General features: G+C 45.0%; 2 protein-coding genes across 2 annotated transcripts; one reads left to right on the forward strand and one right to left on the reverse strand.

Moving 5' to 3' along the window:
* Positions 1-870: 870 nt before the first annotated feature.
* taf7 (TAF7 RNA polymerase II, TATA box binding protein (TBP)-associated factor) lies at positions 871-8,098 on the reverse strand. Its single transcript, XM_076149185.1, has 12 exons — positions 7,725-8,098; positions 7,044-7,120; positions 6,464-6,542; positions 6,222-6,355; positions 5,932-6,052; positions 5,720-5,778; positions 5,197-5,269; positions 4,611-4,721; positions 3,418-3,612; positions 2,094-2,206; positions 1,441-1,500; positions 871-1,125 (listed from the first exon to the last, which is right to left on the reverse strand). Exons 1-12 carry the CDS (start codon positions 7,741-7,743, stop codon positions 1,081-1,083), a joined length of 1,086 nt encoding a protein of 361 aa, XP_076005300.1. The 5' UTR covers positions 7,744-8,098; the 3' UTR covers positions 871-1,080.
* A 611-nt stretch (positions 8,099-8,709) lies between these two features.
* On the forward strand, positions 8,710-18,306 carry slc9a6a (solute carrier family 9 member A6a). The gene is made up of 16 exons (XM_076149136.1): positions 8,710-9,113; positions 10,088-10,287; positions 10,668-10,745; positions 11,003-11,079; positions 11,203-11,315; positions 11,423-11,528; positions 13,158-13,298; positions 13,390-13,496; positions 13,729-13,817; positions 13,949-14,062; positions 14,207-14,318; positions 14,414-14,567; positions 14,718-14,748; positions 14,833-14,918; positions 15,245-15,350; positions 15,452-18,306. The coding sequence occupies exons 1-16, from the start codon at positions 8,828-8,830 to the stop codon at positions 15,719-15,721; spliced, it is 2,070 nt and encodes a 689-aa protein (XP_076005251.1). The 5' UTR covers positions 8,710-8,827; the 3' UTR covers positions 15,722-18,306.
* The last annotated feature ends 2,048 nt before the right edge of the window (positions 18,307-20,354 follow it).

Below are 20,354 nucleotides of genomic sequence, written 5' to 3' on the forward strand. Positions count from 1 at the left end.
CCAGTCAAGAAAGGACCAGATCACTCGAGAAGAACCGAAGATCATTCTGGAAGGTGAGCGACCTGATGATGACACGGGGGCTTAAAGTGACACCACCCAGTCATGATGAAGGGAATGTAGGTACTGATGGTTCAAGATGCAACTGTATTGATCTGAGACATTCAAATTTACGATGACAGATTCTTTTGGGGAACATTAAACGAATAATAAAAAATCCTTAAAGCATATTGTGCCTAAAACACTCTCCTGGATAGAGATCTTATATTCTTTATAGTCGTGGTGTGGGATTAGGTTTCATTAGTCTAATTCAGCTGTTGAAGTCAAACGGATCTTATCAATTCCTGGTCAAAATAAGAGATTGGTGATGAATTGAGCGTAAGTGTGGCAATTTGCAGTCATTCAGGATGGTGTCAGTCTGTGAATCATCCCTGCACATTCACCTCAGTGAATAACTCTCAGTCCCACTCAGATCTGAGCCCAGCAGAACACAGCCGGGGTTCTCGTCTGGCGTTCTTCTGTGATATCTCACGGGTGGAAACAGTTTGCTTTTTTTTCTTTTCTCATTTTCTGTCTTTTCAAAAAATGCCCAAAGACACAATCTTCCTCAAAGAGCATCCCAGCTGAGGGGCTCCAGGACTAAATAAACTCTCTTTGCTCTCTGCACCTGCTTACAGGCCCCTGGCACTAATATAAAGGGGAACAGGAAGTTAACTTCAGAGTTTATGCTCCATGTGTTCTCCTTGATATCACACACACACACACACACACACACACACACACACACACACACACACACACACACACACACACACACACACACACACACACACACACACACACACACACACACACACACACAAACAGACCGAATTTTCCAGTGAAACCAACAAAAGTGTTTAATTAGAGTTAGCCACAAAATATGTCAAATGTCAACTTAACAAAATGTTTCTGTTCGACAAGTAATGTCTAAAAAATGCAAGGAATGACACAGCAATGAAGGCTCCTTCCTCCTCCTCCTCCTCCTCCTCATCTTCCTCCTCCTCCCGTGTCTGCAGACGACGTGAGCCTGCCCCCTGGTGGTCATTTCTCTATCAGGGAGTCCAGCTGCTCCTGCAGGGAGGCCAGCTGTTGGGAGCAGAAAATAGAAGGCGTGATTGATGTCCGGCTGCCCCGCGGTGTAATTGGAGGGTAAGTGGATGATGATTAACATGTCCTTCCACATTAATGTTGCTGCTTTTGTCTGTCAACACAAAGAAACGGCCCGACCGCGGAGAACATGGCTGCAGAAACGACTCTGCTGGTAGATGCTACCAAATTCAGCGGAATAATTGAATGCTTTAAATTGATAAAAAGGCAGAACGCCGCTGGGTAACGTGACCTTTTGTGTCGAAACATGATCATATAAACACTCAAATTGGTTAACAATGTGAGAGGTCTTACCTGCTCCATCTCTCGCTCCTCCTGCTGGATAATCTCATTTAACAAGGCTTGGAAACGGTTCTGTGAGAAGACAAGAAAACAAGATTTGTTTGATCCGTCACGCCGGCGCTCATTAAAAATCTGCAGTGGCATAAAATGTGTGTGACTGTGTGTGTGTTTGTGTGTGGGCGCTGGGTTCCGTTGGGTGTTGCTATCTGCTCTCTGAAAGGCCACTTGGCATGCGGGGCAGGGGCGAGCGACCTTTTCCCCCTTGGCTGTGATAACGATGGTTGGAGTCGGGCCCTGTGTCTCCGGGCCATGAGAGCTTTGAAATGGCAGCGGTTAAAAACGGGGCCGCGTCGCCTCATGTTTCGCCCCGTTGTCAAATCGGCTTTACAGAGCACTTTGCACAACTATGAATTTTCATGTTATTACATCCGAGTGCCAAAGCTTCCCCCTGTTAAGGGCTGACAGCCCAAATGTCACCAAACCCTTAAAACTGTGAAGTGTTGGAGGTCATTTTCAACATTTTTTTTTAAATCAAATTCCACTTTTACAACTCTATTTAACACAATTACCTAGGAAATTAATGTTATGGAACATTCCCAGATACTCTCCAGCGTTACATGTGTATGAAGACATATGGTGTGTTTGCGTGTTTGTTCATTGCTCACTTTAAGAGCCTGGTTCTCCACTTTCATAATGAGCTCCTCCTGCTGCTTCTTGCGGGCGCGGGTTTCCTGAAGCTTGGCCTTCACGCTGTTGATCTGCACCTGGAACTCCATCACTGCGGGGGAAAGGGGCGGGAGATCCACACGTTACAAACGGCACCACAGACAGCAAACGCATCATTCCTGCTTTTGTTGTGGCGATTAGAGAGGGAAAAGGTCGAAGAGGACGGCGATGATGATGACCGTGATGATGCCACATAATTTGATGGCAAATCCGCGCTCGCGCAGTCACGAGCGCCGATAACCTCAGTGTGCTGAACCGCGAGGGCGCCGTCATTAGAGTTTGACAAAGTGCAGTTAATGGGAACAACAAATCCATTTAACAGGACGCGAGCCAGCAGACTGAAGCACTAAAAGACAGAACCAAATCAGTCTGCTCAGTCTGCTCTGGGCTCACAATGGGCCCTCATTAAGTCCAAACTGATTGAACCTCACTACAACCTGTGGCTCCATCATCAGCAAGTATCTTCCCATCTAATTGCATCTCCCCTCAGCTCCATCCTCTGACCCTCCATCCTAAAATAAAACCGCATCCCAAATGCGACATCAAGCAGTGCCGAGTAATGACGAGATTAAAACTCCCAGTAGACTTTGCGGGGCTGCCGGCGACGAGCGCAGCCGGACTCGTTGACACTCGGGGAGAGGACGCGATGGACTCGTGAAGCCGCCCTGACCGACTGGTCACCTCGCTAACTAACTGACAGCTCCGTGTATGCAGATCAGATCTGTCGCGATGGGACAGCTGTGTCTCCGCTGCACGCTGAGCTACAACACCTGTCAGGCTGCTTAGTTCAGGGGAGCAGAGAGCTGTCAGTGTGTGCGAGCATGTGTGTGTGCGTGTTTAAGTGAAGGGGCACATAAGTAGGTCTGCACATTTAAGTGTGCGTGTGTGTGTGATGTATGACCTAGAAAACTCAGGTCTAATTAGAAACCCAAACACGCAGTCTGGGTTTATTTCTGAGCGTTGCTTTAACAAGCAGCTATAAGGAAGGATGATTTCATTTCAGGTCGGAGCGTTTGCACATTCCAGGTGTATCCGGAAATCAGCATGCCGATGACCCCTGCAGCTGGGAAGTGACAGATTGTTGTTATGCTGAAGACGTAGGCGGACAGAATCAGCATTCACGCGGAAGTGTAAATTGCAGCAGCAAGAGGGAGCGACTGCACAATGGGGCGTAAACAAGTACAGATGTAGAACATGACGAGAACATTCCCATATCTTTCCAAGAAATGTCTAACTGCGCAGGAAAGCCCGGTGTCCTCTTACCTATCTGGTTGTTTCTGTCGGTTTCATGCTGCGCCGAGTCGGACTCGTTGAGCTTCTCTTGGAGCTGCCGCACCAGGTCGTCCTCCGTGTCCATGATGTTCAGGTCCTCGTCCTCGTGCCGGTCGCCCTCGTCCTCCTCGTCTTCGCTGGAGCTGCTGATGTCGTTGAAGATCTCCCTAAGCTCGTCGTGCTGGGCTGCGGAAACGTAGGGAAAGAGACGGCGGGAACGTGTGACGCTGGGCCTTTACCTTGGATCCATTTAGGATGCTTACATGGGAAGTTTAAATTCCTCCCTTTGTCATAACTACAGAAAAATACACCAAAAACCAAAGAGCGAAGCAGATTTCATCTATTTAAAATGCAGACTAAACCACTGACCAGATTTTGGAGCAGCAGTTACCACGTTTGATCTTTGTGTTGCAATTTCCTCTGGAGTTACTCAGAACCGTTTAAGCTACTAAATGATTAAAAATATATAATGCTAAATTGACCAAACACTTGCACTGTGTTTGGAGTGTTTTTGAAAGCATAATTAGGAGAACAATGAGCTGCTGAAACACAACACAGGATGATGGTGACTCACTAGGGTGAATGAGTGCATTAAGTTTTAAACGAGTCAATTTAACTTTTAAACTATTTAATTCACAATTACAAGAAATGTGTGTTACACTGTTTGGGCTGCATTGAGTTGATCTTAAAAACTCGAACTACCATAAGGTAAGTGTGCGTGTGCGTGTGCAGGCGGTAAAGCTGAGGTCGGACAAAGCGCCAATTAACTAAATGTTGGCGCGCAGTAAAAATTCACATCAGTAAATAAATCCGCTGCTCTGCTAATTGCATTGGCGCGTTAATTTTAAACGCTTTGTTCATCACCTCTCGCGCTATCACGTTAATGGCGCCGCACCAACACCTAAGCACCTCATAAAGCGATGCACCCAAGACGCTACGGAGGCTGAACTAATTATCGTTATCTTAATAACCCTCCGCATACGCCACCGCCCGCGTACCGCTCGACCAGAAGCAGTGACGGGTGACATAACGGCCATTAAAATGTTTGCTCTGTGTTAATCCACTATTTAGTTTATTCATCAATTTAAGATTGGACTGGAAGTCGGCTTCCGTATTGTGTCTGGGTTGGACCGAGTTGACCCCAAACGCCTCTTGCGGTTCCTCCGTAGAGGCGCTTCTCTTACCGGAGGCGTGGCCCATCTTGTGTCCGGAGGTGCCGGGCGACGAGTCGAGGTTGGCCAGGGAGCCGTGCTGGTCTGCGTCCTTGGACTCGTCCTCTGCGATCACCTCCCATCCTGAGTGTGATGCGTTAAGGTCCCTCTGTGCCCAACAGCTCGTTTTAGTGCCAAACTTAAACCATTACAAACAAATGACGAGCCGAAACTAACGCGCTGAGGCCGGACTGAAGCGCCGTGTATCTCAATTAAAACAAGACAAGCAGCCATTTGGGCGCCATTACAGCGCTAAGAGCCTCCTCACAAAGCTCACATCTCTCATCACCTATTAGGGAGTCGAGTCAGGTGAGCGGTGAGGAGAAGTTGAGAGCCAACTTGGGGCTTTGGTCGACATAATTGTTGGGCTGAAGCATATTTTGAGGGTCTAATATCACATGAAACCTGCTGCTGGGTGAAACTGATGTTAATCTAAGACAAAATGGCATCTTAAACGGCTCAAATTCACCCGCACAACAAGATTTAATGTCGACTTCAGCGGCGACAGTGCTTCTGTGGGGGACGCTGGCTAAATATCCATCATGGCTGAAAAGGATACGGACACTGACGGCCTCTGCGTCTGTGCTCAGCAATCTCTTCACCTCCTTCTCCACGTCGGGGGATTCGATGTACTGCAAGAAGAGAGGGAGATTGGGTTACACGGTGGCTGGCGTATCAAAATGGCTTCCTTTAAGAGATACTGGCTGGCCCTGTGCCAAAAAGTGCATTAGCGATTAGAAAACAGAAGGGGGCCAAATCAATATGGCTCCACTCTGCACCTTTAAAGAAGATTTATTCAAAAAGACAAAGCACAAGTGTACTTGCTCACATGCTTGCTTGCTTTCACTTTGATCAAACCAATACTGAAATTGCTTTTTTTTTGCATGCCTTTGGGGCAAATCGAGATTGAAAGGCTTTATTTATATGTAAATCTGAAGGTTTTTTTTTTTTAATGTAATCTAAATGCCTTGTTGGAACGAAGCCTGGGAAAGTGGCGGATCATCGGAGGGGATGGTAAAGAGATGGATGGGAGAAGGGAGAGGGGAGAAGAGCGCTGAGGGGGCAAATAAAAACGTCCAAACCTTCTTTTTTGCCGTTTTTCGGAATCTTCTCTTGCGCGTGTTCTTCAGCGGGCAGGTGACTAGAGTGGGAAAACAAATAAACAGGCACGGTGAGATCAAAACAGCTCAAATAACTATGGCAGCGAGTAAGGTGTAACGTTATTACACAGTCACGGCTCGCAGGTCTGAACTCGTCGAACTCGTCGAACGTGTCGGGAGATGTTTGTACTTACTGCCGTGGTTCCAGACGAATTTCTTGTCCTTGTCTTTGTCCTTCTTCTTGTTCTTGGGGTCAGTGCCAGTAGGCTCCTCTAAAGGCGGGTAAAGGTCTCCATCTAGTGTACAGACCAGCATCTAACCAAAAGGACAAATGGATATGAGTCGCTGTTCATACCCTTCATGAAAACACCTACGAATGCAGCTGAGTCATTCAATAACAACCGCAATGATAAACTTGTTCTGCTCGTAAACAAAAATGTATCAAAGATGAGCCTCTAGGTTTGATATCACAGCGCTGTTGTACCTGTGAGACATCAGCAGTCTTGTAAAACGTCTTCTTGTCCACGGTTTTCAGAGATTCGATCATGCAGGGCAGATCCACCAGCTTGCAGGCCAAAGGAACACGATCCACTCTCACTATGCCATGACGACCATCCGCTACAAGTAACAGGACAGTACCAAGCTGTTTACAAACTTTAACTCTACAAATACTAGCAGCAAAATTATTAACAGAAATATAGTAAATTGTCACTGTCAGTATCTTACGGTGCAGCTCGATGGTGAGTCTCTCTTTCATGTTCATGCTGCTCGACTGGGCAATCCTTCTGACCGTTGAGGCATATTCCTGTAAATGGAAAAAGTTGAATCCATACAAATTGAATGCAGTCATATTTATATGATCAATCGGTTCTCAGTCACTTTCAGGAGCACCTGGGTGAAGTGCAGCGCTTACTGCCTGGCCAAGTTGGGTTCATTTCCCAGCCAGGGTGCTGCCAGGCCAACTGAGTGCCCCATCGAACACAAGTGTCAATTATTGTGGATATAAAACCACTGAGGGCCCATGAATGAGGTCATCGCAGCACCTCTATATCCTCACACAAACCTGTAACAATGGCAGCCAGGATGAAGCTTGGTCCATCTTATTAGCAATGAGTTCTATTTACAGCCAATGTAATTTTGGATTGGCAGCATAGCACGAAAATAACTGCTAGAGATGTGTGTATGTATGTGTGTATCAGAGGAGAGTTTGTCTAGACTCACCAGGCCCTAGTTCAGTGTTGACAGGTAGTAAAACACTCATCATTTTTATTAAAAGTGTGTGTGTGTGTGTGTGCAGCACTCTCACCGAAGGTAGCCTGAGGACAAACTGGCTCTCCAGCTCATACGGAGCATCCTCCTTGTTCTTCGAGCCGGCCTTTCCAACTGCAATCACATCAAATTTCCATGAGTGAAAACACTGCAACAGTTTCCTTTTCTTTTTGCCCTCCGTCAATGTTACTGCAACACACACCTCTATTACTCTATTACCACCAGCTATAAAACAAGTACCATTAGTAAACTGTTGGTATATAATCTCACTGATACAAGATGAATTTTAACATTAAAACCCTTAAATGAGGAAGCTGCATGTACAACTTTCCTTTACATGTTTAATTAGAAAACACACGATTACAAACAAATGTAATGTCACCCGAACTAACGCAATTACAACATTGATATCTTATATTTTACTTAATCTAGTTCGTCTTTGGCTTTACGCTTAACATCAAAACAGTCTTCGATTAATGCTTCATTCACTAGATTAGCATTAGCACACATTGCATTTTTATGTTTGTAAAGAACAGAACGGGGTTCTAGTAAGGTGCTGCTAGAGGGCAAGAGGCAGATGAAGGCTACAGCCGAAACATTGGTTAGATAAATCTCTTCATGCATAAAGACAGAATGTGCAGTTTCGCTTATTTACTTCATGTAAACAAAACAAAAGCTAACTACCTGGGCGAGCTAAGCTAACCTCACTAGCAGTTACCTTTTATTTTAGTCGTCATCTTCGCTTTCGCGTTTGCGTTAGGAAAGCTGTTTATATGTCCTCAAATCAGAATCCAAATACGCAAGTATGAAATGACGGTTCTGATTCTGATTCCAAATTAGGCGTCGTTTAGCTCTGTAAGAACCGATAAATCGATGGTTAGCTACTTCAGATGCCTTCTAGTGTTCCCCGGAAATGTGGCTTCTGGACGCTTTTCCTCTCCCAACCGATGGACATACAATACCAATGCGTAGCTTCCACAAACGGAATCCAGGATACTAATTGTTTGTAGCAACCAAATTAACACAATTAGTTTTTAACAGCTATTATGAGTACTAAGCCTTCGGTGGCTCCTACATAAGAATGAAAAAGAGATATTTTCCGATCGTTCTTGAACGCAACTCTCACTTCCCGATTTGCCTGTATCGCGAGACTTTCAGATTAATGTGTGGGGGAAGCATTTTGGAGCATGAAAAGTCACTTATTTTGGAGGTTAAAATTATCCACATGTATTCTTGCATATGAGTTTTACTAGTGACATCGGTGACACAAGATGTACCATGACCATCTTCAACCGTGATATGATCACAAGCTGTCAAATATAATACATTTATATATTAATTTCTAATATCCTTGAAGATTATATTTGTTGGAGATTATATTGCTGATGGTTCACACCGCAGAGGCTAATTTTTTAGCAATAAGATAAGCAAAATAGTTTTCTCACTTTCCGTTAAAAATTATGAAAACGAGACTTCACAATAAGAGTCGGTCTCTCTGTAACTAGCCTCATCGGCAATGAAAATATCCCATAATAGATTTTAACTTAATAAAAATTTGAATGATATTGTACAACAACATTTATTGAAATAATTTGTCTCACGTGACTGTATTAAACTAGTAAAATTTTCGTTCAATGCTTTTACGCTGACATAAACATTGTAGACTTTCTGGGGGGGAAATACTTTTCACTTCCGGGCTAGTATTGATTTCTCTGTTGCTGTCGTCTTTCTGCTGTCTCTCCCCTGTCCTGTTCAACGTTACCTTAAAGTTTGCTTTTATCGACGACGACATTGTCTTAGTTTGACCGACGGAGAGCCGACATGGGGTTTCAAGTGACTGTCAGCGGCGCCAGGAGGGCGACGAGGACGCTGTGGCCGCTCGTGTTGGTGAGCCTGTCTGTGTGCATCTGTGTGTGCCGAGCATCTGAGGTGGACAGTGCCATGCAGAACATCGTTACCGAGAAGAAGGCTGAGGAGAGCCACAGGCAGGACAGCGCAGACCTGCTCATCTTCATCATGCTCCTCACCCTCACCATCTTAACTATCTGGCTGTTCAAGCATCGACGATTCAGGTTTTTGCACGAAACTGGACTGGCGATGATTTATGGTGAGAAGCTTTGAACCTGAGCCGTTTATTACTCTCTGATTGGACTAAATGTTGATCCCAAAGCTGATTATGAAATACTTTGTTGCATTTGATGTTGAGTGTCAACCACAGGCTTCCTAATTCCATCATAAACCTCAAATTTATTCAGTTTAAGATGTGAAACATGTGTGTTGCGGGCACACATTTAACTACACACAATAGCCTCACTGTAAACAAGCATGGAGCTCCTCTGGGTCTTAAATGACATAAAACTGGGGTGCGGCTTGGAATTTTGGGCCCTCTGACAAAACTGACAAAGCAGGAAAGGTCAGCACACAGTTTCACTTTTATACTGGGCTGTCAAATATAGCAGGAGGGGGGTATCACTCACACACTTACACTCTTTGAAGGGGACAAGATTGATATAAACATTATTCAGCCCCAGGTTCTCAATGTGTTTTCTTATCCATTTGAGTGACAGTGACTGGGTGATCACAGTCCACAACTTAGGGATAGGACATGATTGGAGGTAGACTTTATGATAGATTAATAAAAATTATTGAACTCTTATCTGACATCCTTCTGACTGACATCACCTGCTTGGCTGGTGTTTGCTTTGAAACTGGTAAAACAGGGTAGCGTCTGCTGTGGAAACGTTTCCCTATAGATACACAATACAATAGTGTTTCAAGGAAATCAAGTGAGGCATTGTAGCTTTGTAGCTGCAGGGTTATGCTTCATTTGATTTATTTGTGTTGTCTATGTTCGTTTAAGAGGTACAGGGGGTTTCATCAGTATTGAGTCACGTCGCCATCAGAACTGAACTGGCTGTTACTGACTCTCAAATGTGTGATGAAGACATCTGCCAAACTCCTATAGACATAACTGACATATATTATCGTATATTCTACACTTGTTACTCAGTTTCAACCAAACATGTCACTTTAACCTCCCTCATCATTCTAAATAACAATCTCTATCCGTTCCCTTCTCAGGCGTACTCATGGGTGTGGTCTTGCGTTATGGCATCCACGTTCCTCGGGATGTCAGCAACGGCACGCTGAGCTGCCCTGTTAACAACAGTCCGGCCACGCTGCTGGTCAACGTCAGTGGCAAGTACTACGAGTACACGCTGAAAGGGGAGATCAGCCCCAACGAGGTCAATAGCGTGCAGGACAATGAGATGCTGCGCAAGGTAAAGGCCGGCTTGTTTGCCTTCAAAACTGTTTGCAATAGGAGAAAGGATTGAATGATTTCTGTACTTATGAGGGGTTTCATTTAGTTTAGCATTAAAGGGATTTTCCATATACTGTACTAGAGTGATAAGATAAGGAATTGATCAGATCAAAGCTCTTGAATGAACCATTGTTGTCCTATATATATCAGTTAATCAAATCATTGATAATGTTGAGTGCCACAGAAGTGAAGTCCAGATATTTCCCCCCCGGATGAGTCATGATTATTTATTAGGGTGTTTTACTTTGAAAGTCCATTTGTTTCGTGCTTTATTTGAGTAATCCAGTGCTTTCATATGATACTGTTCTGTGTATGTGTGTGTGTGTGTGCGTGATTCAGGTGACCTTTGACCCAGAAGTCTTCTTCAATATCCTCCTGCCGCCTATCATCTTCTATGCAGGCTACAGTTTAAAGAGGGTACAGTTAATATTTCAGACATATAATCCATCTAAGCCTCTACATTTCAACCTCTTTTCTTAATCTTATGTCAACACACATTTCTGCCTTTGCCCTTCACCTTCATGAACGACTTTGATTCGTAAACAACACAGGAAGCAACAAGTTTTCTCACAACACACTAGTACATCTATCTATCTATCTATCTATCGATCTATCTATCTATCTATCTATCTATCTGTCCGTCCTTCATGTGTTTTCATGGCTCTTTCTTTCAGAGACACTTTTTCCGTAACATGGGCTCCATCCTGGCTTACGCGTTCCTGGGGACCGTCGTTTCCTGTTTTGTCATCGGGTAAGAATATTAATCCAGAGACAAACACTTAATCCACCACTGTGTTCAACCAATCGTTCTCTGGTGCGTTAGCAATGTAGACTTATGTTTAAGCTGTGTGTTGATGTTTGGTGTGTTGTTCAGGTTGTTGATGTACGGCTGTGTGACGCTCATGAAACACTGGGCACCGCTGCAAGGAGACTTCTTCTTCACCGACTGTTTGTACTTTGGGGCCATTGTGTCTGCCACCGACCCGGGTGCGTACACTCCTCTTTTCAGCTTCGGAATTAGTTTATTAGGTACACAATAGCAGTATTTACATGCAGGATTAGAAATGTAATCCAAATATGTGTGTGTCTCACAGTGACAGTCCTGGCTATCTTCAATGAGCTGCAGGTAGACGTGGATCTGTACGCGTTGCTGTTTGGGGAGAGCGTGCTGAACGACGCGGTGGCTGTGGTTCTGTCCTCGTAAGTCCTTTGTTTTTATGACTAGGCCTCTCACTCACCCACACACACACACGTCGAGTCTCTCATTATGGCCCCTTTGTTTGAAAGCCTCTTCTGCTACTGAACAAAGGTCTTGACATTTTGTGTTGTAACAGCCAAGTTAACCTTTCACTAACCTAATATAAGCGTCTCATTAACGCCGAGTCGAACATGCGGTGGCCTCTAAGCTGAACACCTCTGAGTTCATCTCCTCCTCATGTGACTGTGCCATCGCCCCCAATGACCTGTAAGGCTGATATTGTATAGCTGCAGGGAGACGTGTTGCCTTTGCAGAGCTTAGGGAAAACCGTGACAAATGAGCGGCTCTTTGTTGTCTGCTTATTCAGTCAAAGAAGCAGAGATATTTTATTATTTATTACGTTTTGGGGTCGAGCCATTTTTTATATTACAGGGCAGAACACATTCAGTGGTTACAGTGATGAATTCCAGTGAGATGAATGCAAAAAGACAATGAGACGGCATAACGCCAGGAACACTTAAACACACAAAAGGCCCCGCTGATTTGTTTTCTGTGTGTGTGTGTGAATGGAGAAAGTGATTAAATCTGCTTTTAGTGTCAAACTTGGGTCAGAAAGAATTTGACAAGCTGCACCGGTGAATGACGTTGTAGATAAACCTGGAGAGTATTGTGCTCCAGTCACTGATAACTAACCTGCTGCTGTACTTCCACCCGGAGCGACTTCAATTCCTCACATTCCAGAATCCAGCAAAGGCCAAGAATTGTTGTCTAATACTGTTTGACCCAAGTTTAATGAGGAATGTGCTCATGTTGTTGTGTGTCACACTTTAATAGCATCGATCTGTGTCGGTAACAACGAGGAGGGGATTTGCAAAAAGTAAACCTGGCCTCTCTTTTGAGGCTGTGTATTATGGGATGTAGAAGCTCATATTTTAAACTAAACTAAACTAAAATCTAAGGAAAATCCTATCATATTTCCAAGGTACTGAAATGTCCTAAATTACCACAAACCCAGTGTGTATACAGAACATACAGTGTGTAGTGGTGGTGATGTGATGTGTGTGCTTTCTTCATCATATACATGAGAATTTATCATATAAAGACCCACAAGTGTGTATTTATTAGCTGGCTAAATAAGTAGTTTATTACTCGTCACCCGTTGCCATTCTGTCCCCATATGGGGACACTGGGACTTTATCTGAGCGTGAATATAAAACACGACATCACTGCTGTAGGCGTTTACGCAACACTTTACAGTCACATAGTATGAAGTTGAGTTTAAACATTGAAACCTTGGTGTAAAACGTGACTCGCGTCTTCCTCAGGCCCGCAGGTCTATAACTGTTTTACATCCTTCACCTCTTCATCTTCACTTCCTCCAGCCTCCACACGTGGGAGTTTGCCTGCGCGTTTCAGTTCTTCTAAACATCTGTGGGTTTGTGACAGTTTGAGGCTTCATCAGAGACCTGAAGCGTCTTTGATGAAGCGTCTTCCCTGCCTTGAAAACATTCCCCGCTGTGTTTGGAAAGTCTATCATCTGTAACGCTACAAACGCTCTTTCATCACTATGACACAGTTAACTGCGTGCGCACTCTTTGGTCATTACGCGGTCATGCTTTGTGTCCCTGCAGGTCTATCGTGGCGTACCAGCCACAGGGGGACAACAGCCACACCTTCGAGGCCACGGCCCTGCTCAAGTCCTTTGGGATGTTCCTGGGCATCTTCAGCGGCTCATTTGCTCTGGGAGTGGCAACCGGGGTCGTCACAGCCCTCATATCTTTACATTACGTCACTGTTTATTTTGTCTTATTGTGAAATAGTGGAACTTTTTTTACGTATGATCTCCTTGACTGTCGTCCTTTACGTGACCAAGTTCACCAAACTGAGGGATTTCCCGCTGCTGGAGACGGCGCTGTTCTTCCTCATGTCATGGAGCACGTTCCTCTTGGCGGAGGCGTGTGGCTTCACAGGTAACGCACACTCACACACAACAGTGCCCAAGTTTCCTTGAGCAAGGGGGTTAATATGTCCAGGTCAGCGTAAAGCGTAAAGTTATGTCACAGTAATCGAATGTTCCTCTCCTCCCTCTGTGTGTGTGTGTGTGTGTATGTGTATGTGTGTGTGTGTGTGTGTGTGTGTGTGTGTGTGTGTGTGTGTGTGTGTGTGTGTGTGTGTGTGTGTGTGTGTGTGTGTGTGTTGTAGGTGTGGTGGCGGTGCTGTTCTGTGGCATCACCCAGGCCCACTACACCTTCAATAACCTGTCGCCCGAATCCCAGGACCGCACCAAACAGGTCTGAACACGACCTCACACACAGCTGCTTGTGGATCAGACTACAGTCGTTTATTGTAATATGAATTTGGTAATCAAACGTTTTGCTGTTTCCTTGAGCTGTTGTTGTGGTTGTTGTTTGTTGTCTTGCAGCTGTTTGAGCTGCTGAACTTCCTGGCAGAGAACTTCATCTTCTCCTACATGGGCCTGACCCTCTTCACCTTCCAGAGCCACAGCTTTAACCCCATGTTCATTGTCGGCGCTTTCGTATCTTTTGCAAATGAAATGGAAACTACCCGGTGTGATAATGAAAGACTTGTGTGTCATCGGTTTCAAAGGAGCCGTCACACACGCTGTAAGCATGCGAAATGAGTTTGACACCCGGCGCTCCTTGACCTTATTCCCACCCAGCTGTCTGTGTTCCTGGGAAGAGCTGCCAACATCTACCCTCTCTCTTTCCTCCTCAATCTGGGACGACGCAACAAGATTAGATCCAACTTCCAGCACATGATGATGTTTGCGGGTGAGTTATGCACAGATGAAGATGTTCGCCGATTCTCTAGCGTCCTGCATCCTTTTGTTTTGTTGACGCATTCTTCTCCGCACTTTGGTTCTCAGGCCTGCGAGGGGCGATGACGTTCGCCCTCTCCATCCGAGACACAGCCACGTACGCCCGACAGATGATGTTCTCCACCACCCTGCTCATAGTCTTCTTCACAGTTTGGGTTTGTGGAGGGGGAACCACCCAGATGCTGTCCTGCCAGCGCATTCGGTATGCAGTTCAGATAACTGAAACGCTCAGCTGGTGCTCCTATTGTTATATTTACACATCATCAACCTTTGGTCGAGGTCAAAGCTGCTTAATAGTGAGACACACAAACACTTTGCTGCAACTAATCTACATGTCCGATTGTTTCAACAGAGTGGGAGTGGATTCTGACCAAGACAACTCTGTGAGTGTGGCCCGTGTTGACGATCTATTACAGTACAGTGACTGAGAGAACGTCTAACCTCTAACTGATCCATCTGTGCCTTAGGTGAGCATCGGCGAGGGCTCCGAGAGAAGAAGCACCAAACAAGAAAGTGCCTGGCTTTTCAGAATTTGGTACAACTTTGACCACAAGTATCCTTTGGTGAAAGAGTAACAAAGCAGCGACATGTTTGTAGTCTCTCTGTGCTCTTAACTTTGTGTTTTACAGGATATTTGGATGATAGCACGCTATTCTGGCCTTAAATGTGCTGTATTTAGGCTCCTTGTACACAGATTAACCCCTTGAGAAGTTCCATATTGGTGCTGATTACTGTAATTCATAGAGATGTACAGTAGGGGGAGCACCATGTGTAGGCTTAGACACAATAGAATGGAAGGACCTCCTGAAGCTCCATCAGGTTGTAGGACTCTTCCTCTCTGTGTTTGTTATGTCTTCTTTGACTGCGGCGCCTCTCCAGTTACCTGAAGCCCATCCTGACTCACAGCGGCCCCCCGCTCACAGCCACAATGCCTCCCTGCTGCGGCCCCCTGGCTCGCTTCCTCACCAGCCCTCAGGCCTTTGAGGTCAGACTCTGGCTCATAGCAGTAGGAGTAGAAAGTTGGTAGTGACGGTTGTGTAGAGTATTTAAATGGCCTGTATTTGTCTTCATCCCTCTCCCTTTCAGAACGAGTGCCAGCTGAGGGACGACGACTCTGACCTCATCCTGACAGACAGCGACATCAACCTGACTTACGGCGACATAACGATCAGCACAGACGCCACCGGCGCCCACATGAGCGGCGGTCCGGCGGGCATGGCCGCCGCCGCCAGCGCGGACGACCTGGACAGAGAGCTGGCGTACGGGGATCACGAGTTGGTGATGAGGGGGACGCGCCTGGTGCTGCCCATGGACGACTCGGAGCCGCCCTTCACAGACCCCCGCCTCCACATGTGAGACGAAGCCCCAAGACCACCCGGCTCACCTAACTGATCCGAGCCATCGAGCAAAAGACTCTCTCGCCTTTCTTTGGGTCTCAGCCCTCCTGCTTCCCTGCTCCATTTCCTCACAGTTACATTCTCTCACTTCCTCTCAGTCTCTACCTCATTCTTATGCTCGTTTCCACTCTTTTTCTACATCTGGCATCACTGTTATCGACGTTCTGTTATGTTTATTTACAGGGTTTCGCTTTTCACTCCGTATTCAGTTCCGTCCCTGCCGTAGTCTGGGCTTAGATTTGTGTGGCGGTCACCTTTCCAGTAGCAGTGCACAGAGGCCTAGCAGCATGCGTTAGTCGGTCCATGTACAGTATAACACAGCAGTACTTTAACTTTGATATGCATGCTAAGGATGCTTTTGTTGTTTTCTATACGTCCGGGAGCTTATGGAGGTCGTGTGTTTGTTTGGCTTTGGGTCTGACCTTGTATGTCGCTGCCTTCTCTCTGTGCGTCACAAGCTGTGATCACAGGCACGAGGACCCAGCGGACGACAAAACTGTACATTTGGTTTCAATCAAGTGCCTGGGAGTTGTAGTTTTATGGCCCCTGGAACCCAGACTGAACGCGTGCAGAGAATTCAGAATGGCCGGTCACGACGGGACACCGCTGTCTATAAGGTAGCAAACACACGCGAGCGGCCGTTCCAGTGGATTGGTGACCTTTTGCCTGTAGAAAGGTTACAAATAGGTACAATGTGTCCCTTGCAGCAGAAGGCGGTGCATCTCTTCGCATTTGCACCTCGTTTTAGTAACTGTCGATGCACGCTAATACATTCGAAGGTGCTGCTGTTGTGAAAAGCAGATCCAAGCACGCCCGATGGTGGAACCTCGTGCCATTTCCGTCCGGCATCTGCTAATCGGCGGGTGCGGACAGCCGCAGCGTTTTGTATTTCCCCCCCTCTGCTGCATCGCTTCAGTGCTCTACGTCCCATTTTCCACCACCGTTTTGACATCGTGCACTCATTTTCTATCGCCATTGTGTCAAATCGGAGAGAGGAGACTTCTGATGGAATCGTTTGAGTCTGAAATCACACGCGGAAGAGATTGGATTTTGATTTTATACGCTTTTTTTTATTGATATTTAAGTTTAAAAAAGGCCATTTGTGTGATTATTGTATTATTTCATTCCATAAAATGTGCAGATATTTAGGTCCTGATGCAGTTCAACATACGGTTTAGTACAAATAGTTTTAAGGGTTAATAGTTGCTGCTGTGTCACTCACAGATACTCGCAGACGATACGCTGAACTCAACTGAGGCTAAGGTGACTTTAGGCGAGCAGGGAGGATGGGAGGTTTCGCAGTTGCTTCTAGGCGGCGAGTAGCAGCTGTCGACGAGGCTTTAACACGAAGCATTGATAGGACGTCGCCCTGGCAACGGCGTGTGTCGATGCGGACTGATTACTCAGAACATACCGCAAGAAGAAAAAACTGTTGAAACTTGATGAGGGCGATATAAGAAAGGGTTAAATTGGTGAAATTTGGGATGAAAGACAGAAGAAAGGAACCTGTGTGTGTGTGTGTGTGTGTGTGTGACGTGGAAGGAAGAGCAGACTTGGCTGCGCTGTAGCTTCTCCTCCCACAGTTTTCTTCTGCTGTGCAGGAACTTCTAATTGAAAGTGTTGACATTTTTTTTTTTTTTTTAAATCAGCCGCAGCTTTTCACTCCACAATATTGAAGATAAGAAGTTTATTTTCTCGCCATTTTATATATTTTGTTTGTATTGTGTCAATTTTGATGTTAAGGGAACAGATGAGGTCAAAATTAACGCAACGATTTGCACTCATCCCTTTGGAATGTTTATTATTTGATGTTGCTCGTTTGCTTTGTACCTTTTTGTATTATTTTGCGTGGCGTTTCGGTCGGTGGCAGAGAAGTTTTTGTAATTGACGGTGAATTAATGTTCAGAAGAGACGGAGTGGAGTCATCCATCAGTTATTGCTTTGTAGAGACTCCAGAGAATTAATACCATGTGGCAGTTGTGATGGTTGAATGTGTTCACACTCTTTGACATTCAGGTACTTTGTATGTGTGTGTGTGCGTGTGTGTGTTAGAACAAACTGCTGTCAGAATGCTCAGCTGTGACGTAAACAGAGCATGAATCAATCTCATCCATCCTCCATCCATCCATTCCTTTGGAAAATAGAAAAAAATAAGTTCAACCAGGCTTGTGTGCTACTTGTCTTTAACTGACATGTGAAATGGGTTTGGTATATTTGCCTGTGTGTGTGTGTGTGTGTGTGTGTTCTCTCTCTGTACTTTGGGTGGAATCTTGTAATGGGATTTGATCACTGGAATCTTGTCTGACCGGACCGGTCTAGCGTTACACTGCAAATCCTGTGTGTATGTGTGTGTCCTCATGCTGGTACGTTAAGAGCATGTGTGTGTGTGTGTGTGTGTCTGTGTGCGTGAGAGAGAGACAGCGATGGCGTCTCTTTTCCTCTGTGTTGCAGGTACTGACTGTGTGCATTTGTGTAAATACGCTCTCACCTGTTCATGTGCGTGCAACAGTCAATAAACAGAAGAAGCCTGTGCTTTGGATTACAGCCTCACTGTAATGGCCTCCTCATTTATCTGCATGACATCACAGATCTGGATCGTGTAAGAGCTGATGAGCTCCAGAGAACTTCACCATCCTTTTGGTGAGGAATGACAAAACGTGTCCAATGTCACAAACGTGTCCTAAAGCCTAAACACCTTCAAGCTGATCCATCTCTAAATATAATCCACTCAAATAGTTTTAGATTATGCATTAGAAATCTAGACCTGAATCAAAATCATCACTGTAAATCACCTCCATCCTGTAATTGTAAGTTTATCAGTTGATGAGCTTTATGTGCAAGAAAACAGCATCACGCTACGGTCTATAACCAATACCATCCATTTTCTATAGAATATAAACATCTAGTATCTGAGATCTTGAGCTCTGAGACTTTTGCAGTGTTCATCCTCCAGACCAAACCTCCTTTACATTGTACTGCTTTACCTGAATAAAATCAATTTACTGCAAAGTTTTAGTCCATCAACTTTTGTCTTGGATCCACGGTGGGAACGCTACAGGATTCGCCACCTCAAAGGTCAAGTTGGTGACCTTTTGGTAAAACGAGATTCTGTTTTGCTCAGACATGAACATAACAGAACAGGTTTGTGATTTCAGTCATTTTCTGAATTTTACTTTTCACTGAATCTCTTTATGAGCCCTCAGTGTGTGTGTGTGTGGAGACTTTTGTATAATTTAATGCAGAATTTCATCTTTTTTTTTCCAAACTGATCTGCAATCAAAAAGAATTCTTAAAAATAGTTTTTCTATATTCAAAGATTTTTGACTTTAAACACCAAAGTTGCTAAGAAAAATTGTGTGAACCGTCACGACCGTTCCAAAAAATTAATTGGAATCCAACTTGTATTTAATTCTGAGATTTATTTCCACCGAATTCCCTATTTGGTAAATACCTCAGCAGTCTTGTCATGCCTTCTGAACTCCACATGAACATCATGATGTAATGACCCTGAGCTATTTTCTGAAAAGCAGCGATTATCAGACACTTTCCACTCATCCACGCAGGAAAAAGACGAGCGGCGTGAACAGGAAGCTGCAGCGTCCGCAGCCAAGAGTGACGACATGTTAGTGTGGCGGCCGTGACTTCTGCCAGATATCAGGTAACGTGCTCCTAATATGGACACAACTCCACTGAAGAATGCCTGTATGCTGGAGCTCCGGTACAGAGAGGAAATGGTAGTTTCAAAGGGCCACTTGATGCCAAGTTTATGCGTGAATAAATCTCTGCCTGTCTGTGTGTTTCCAAGTCTTACCCATTCTTTCGCAAAGACTAATTCATGTGACCCATGTGTCTGTAGAAAACCTTTCTAGTTTCCCCGTCATCAGAAACTAAATTGCCGATGAGGAATGGAGGTTGTAAGTCACAGCTGCCGTTTACAATACCTGCTGACTTTGTGAAAACAAACACACAAAGTGATCATAATGTGTCTGCCAGGGGTCAGAGATGTTTATCATGAGGAATAACTGCACTCTTACTCTGCTGAGTGTTTACGTTTGTGGCCTTTTGGATTCGGTTTTCAAAACGTATTAGAGGGAAGGAAAACTCCCCACACACTGGAATTTCAAATATGATCCCACAGCATCTGCAACCACAAAATAAAGCCAAAAATCCAGCAACAAACAAGGAATGTTATTATTATTAGTTTGCTGGGGTAACTGTAATTTGTGTGTGTGTGTGTGTGTGTGTGTGTGTTGCTGATGCCTGGATCACATTGGGGGTCATGTGATGCTCCCGGGACTGTGTGTGTATATAGAGTGTGTGTATAGGTGTGAGTAGTTTGCTTGATATATGGCCCATATAACAGCTCCACAAGTCCATGACAGGAGTGTATTGGTCCGGGGCCCAAACATGTGGCTCTCATCAAGCCTCACCTCCTCTCACAGCAGCCTTGATGATGTTTGTTAATGATGCCAACGGAGCCGTTATGTGTTTACATTCATATAAAGCTTCTTTATAAGGAGCCAGATGTTTACAGCACTTCCTCTGGCAGTTACATCTATGTGCTTTATTCCCTGAGTGTGGCAGAGGAGGAG

This window comes from Genypterus blacodes, unplaced genomic scaffold (assembly GCF_046128005.1).
Source record: "Genypterus blacodes isolate CSIRO-AG114 ecotype Tasmania unplaced genomic scaffold, CSIRO-AGI_Gbla_v1 ptg000044l_1, whole genome shotgun sequence".
Lineage (NCBI taxonomy): Eukaryota > Metazoa > Chordata > Actinopteri > Ophidiiformes > Ophidiidae > Genypterus > Genypterus blacodes.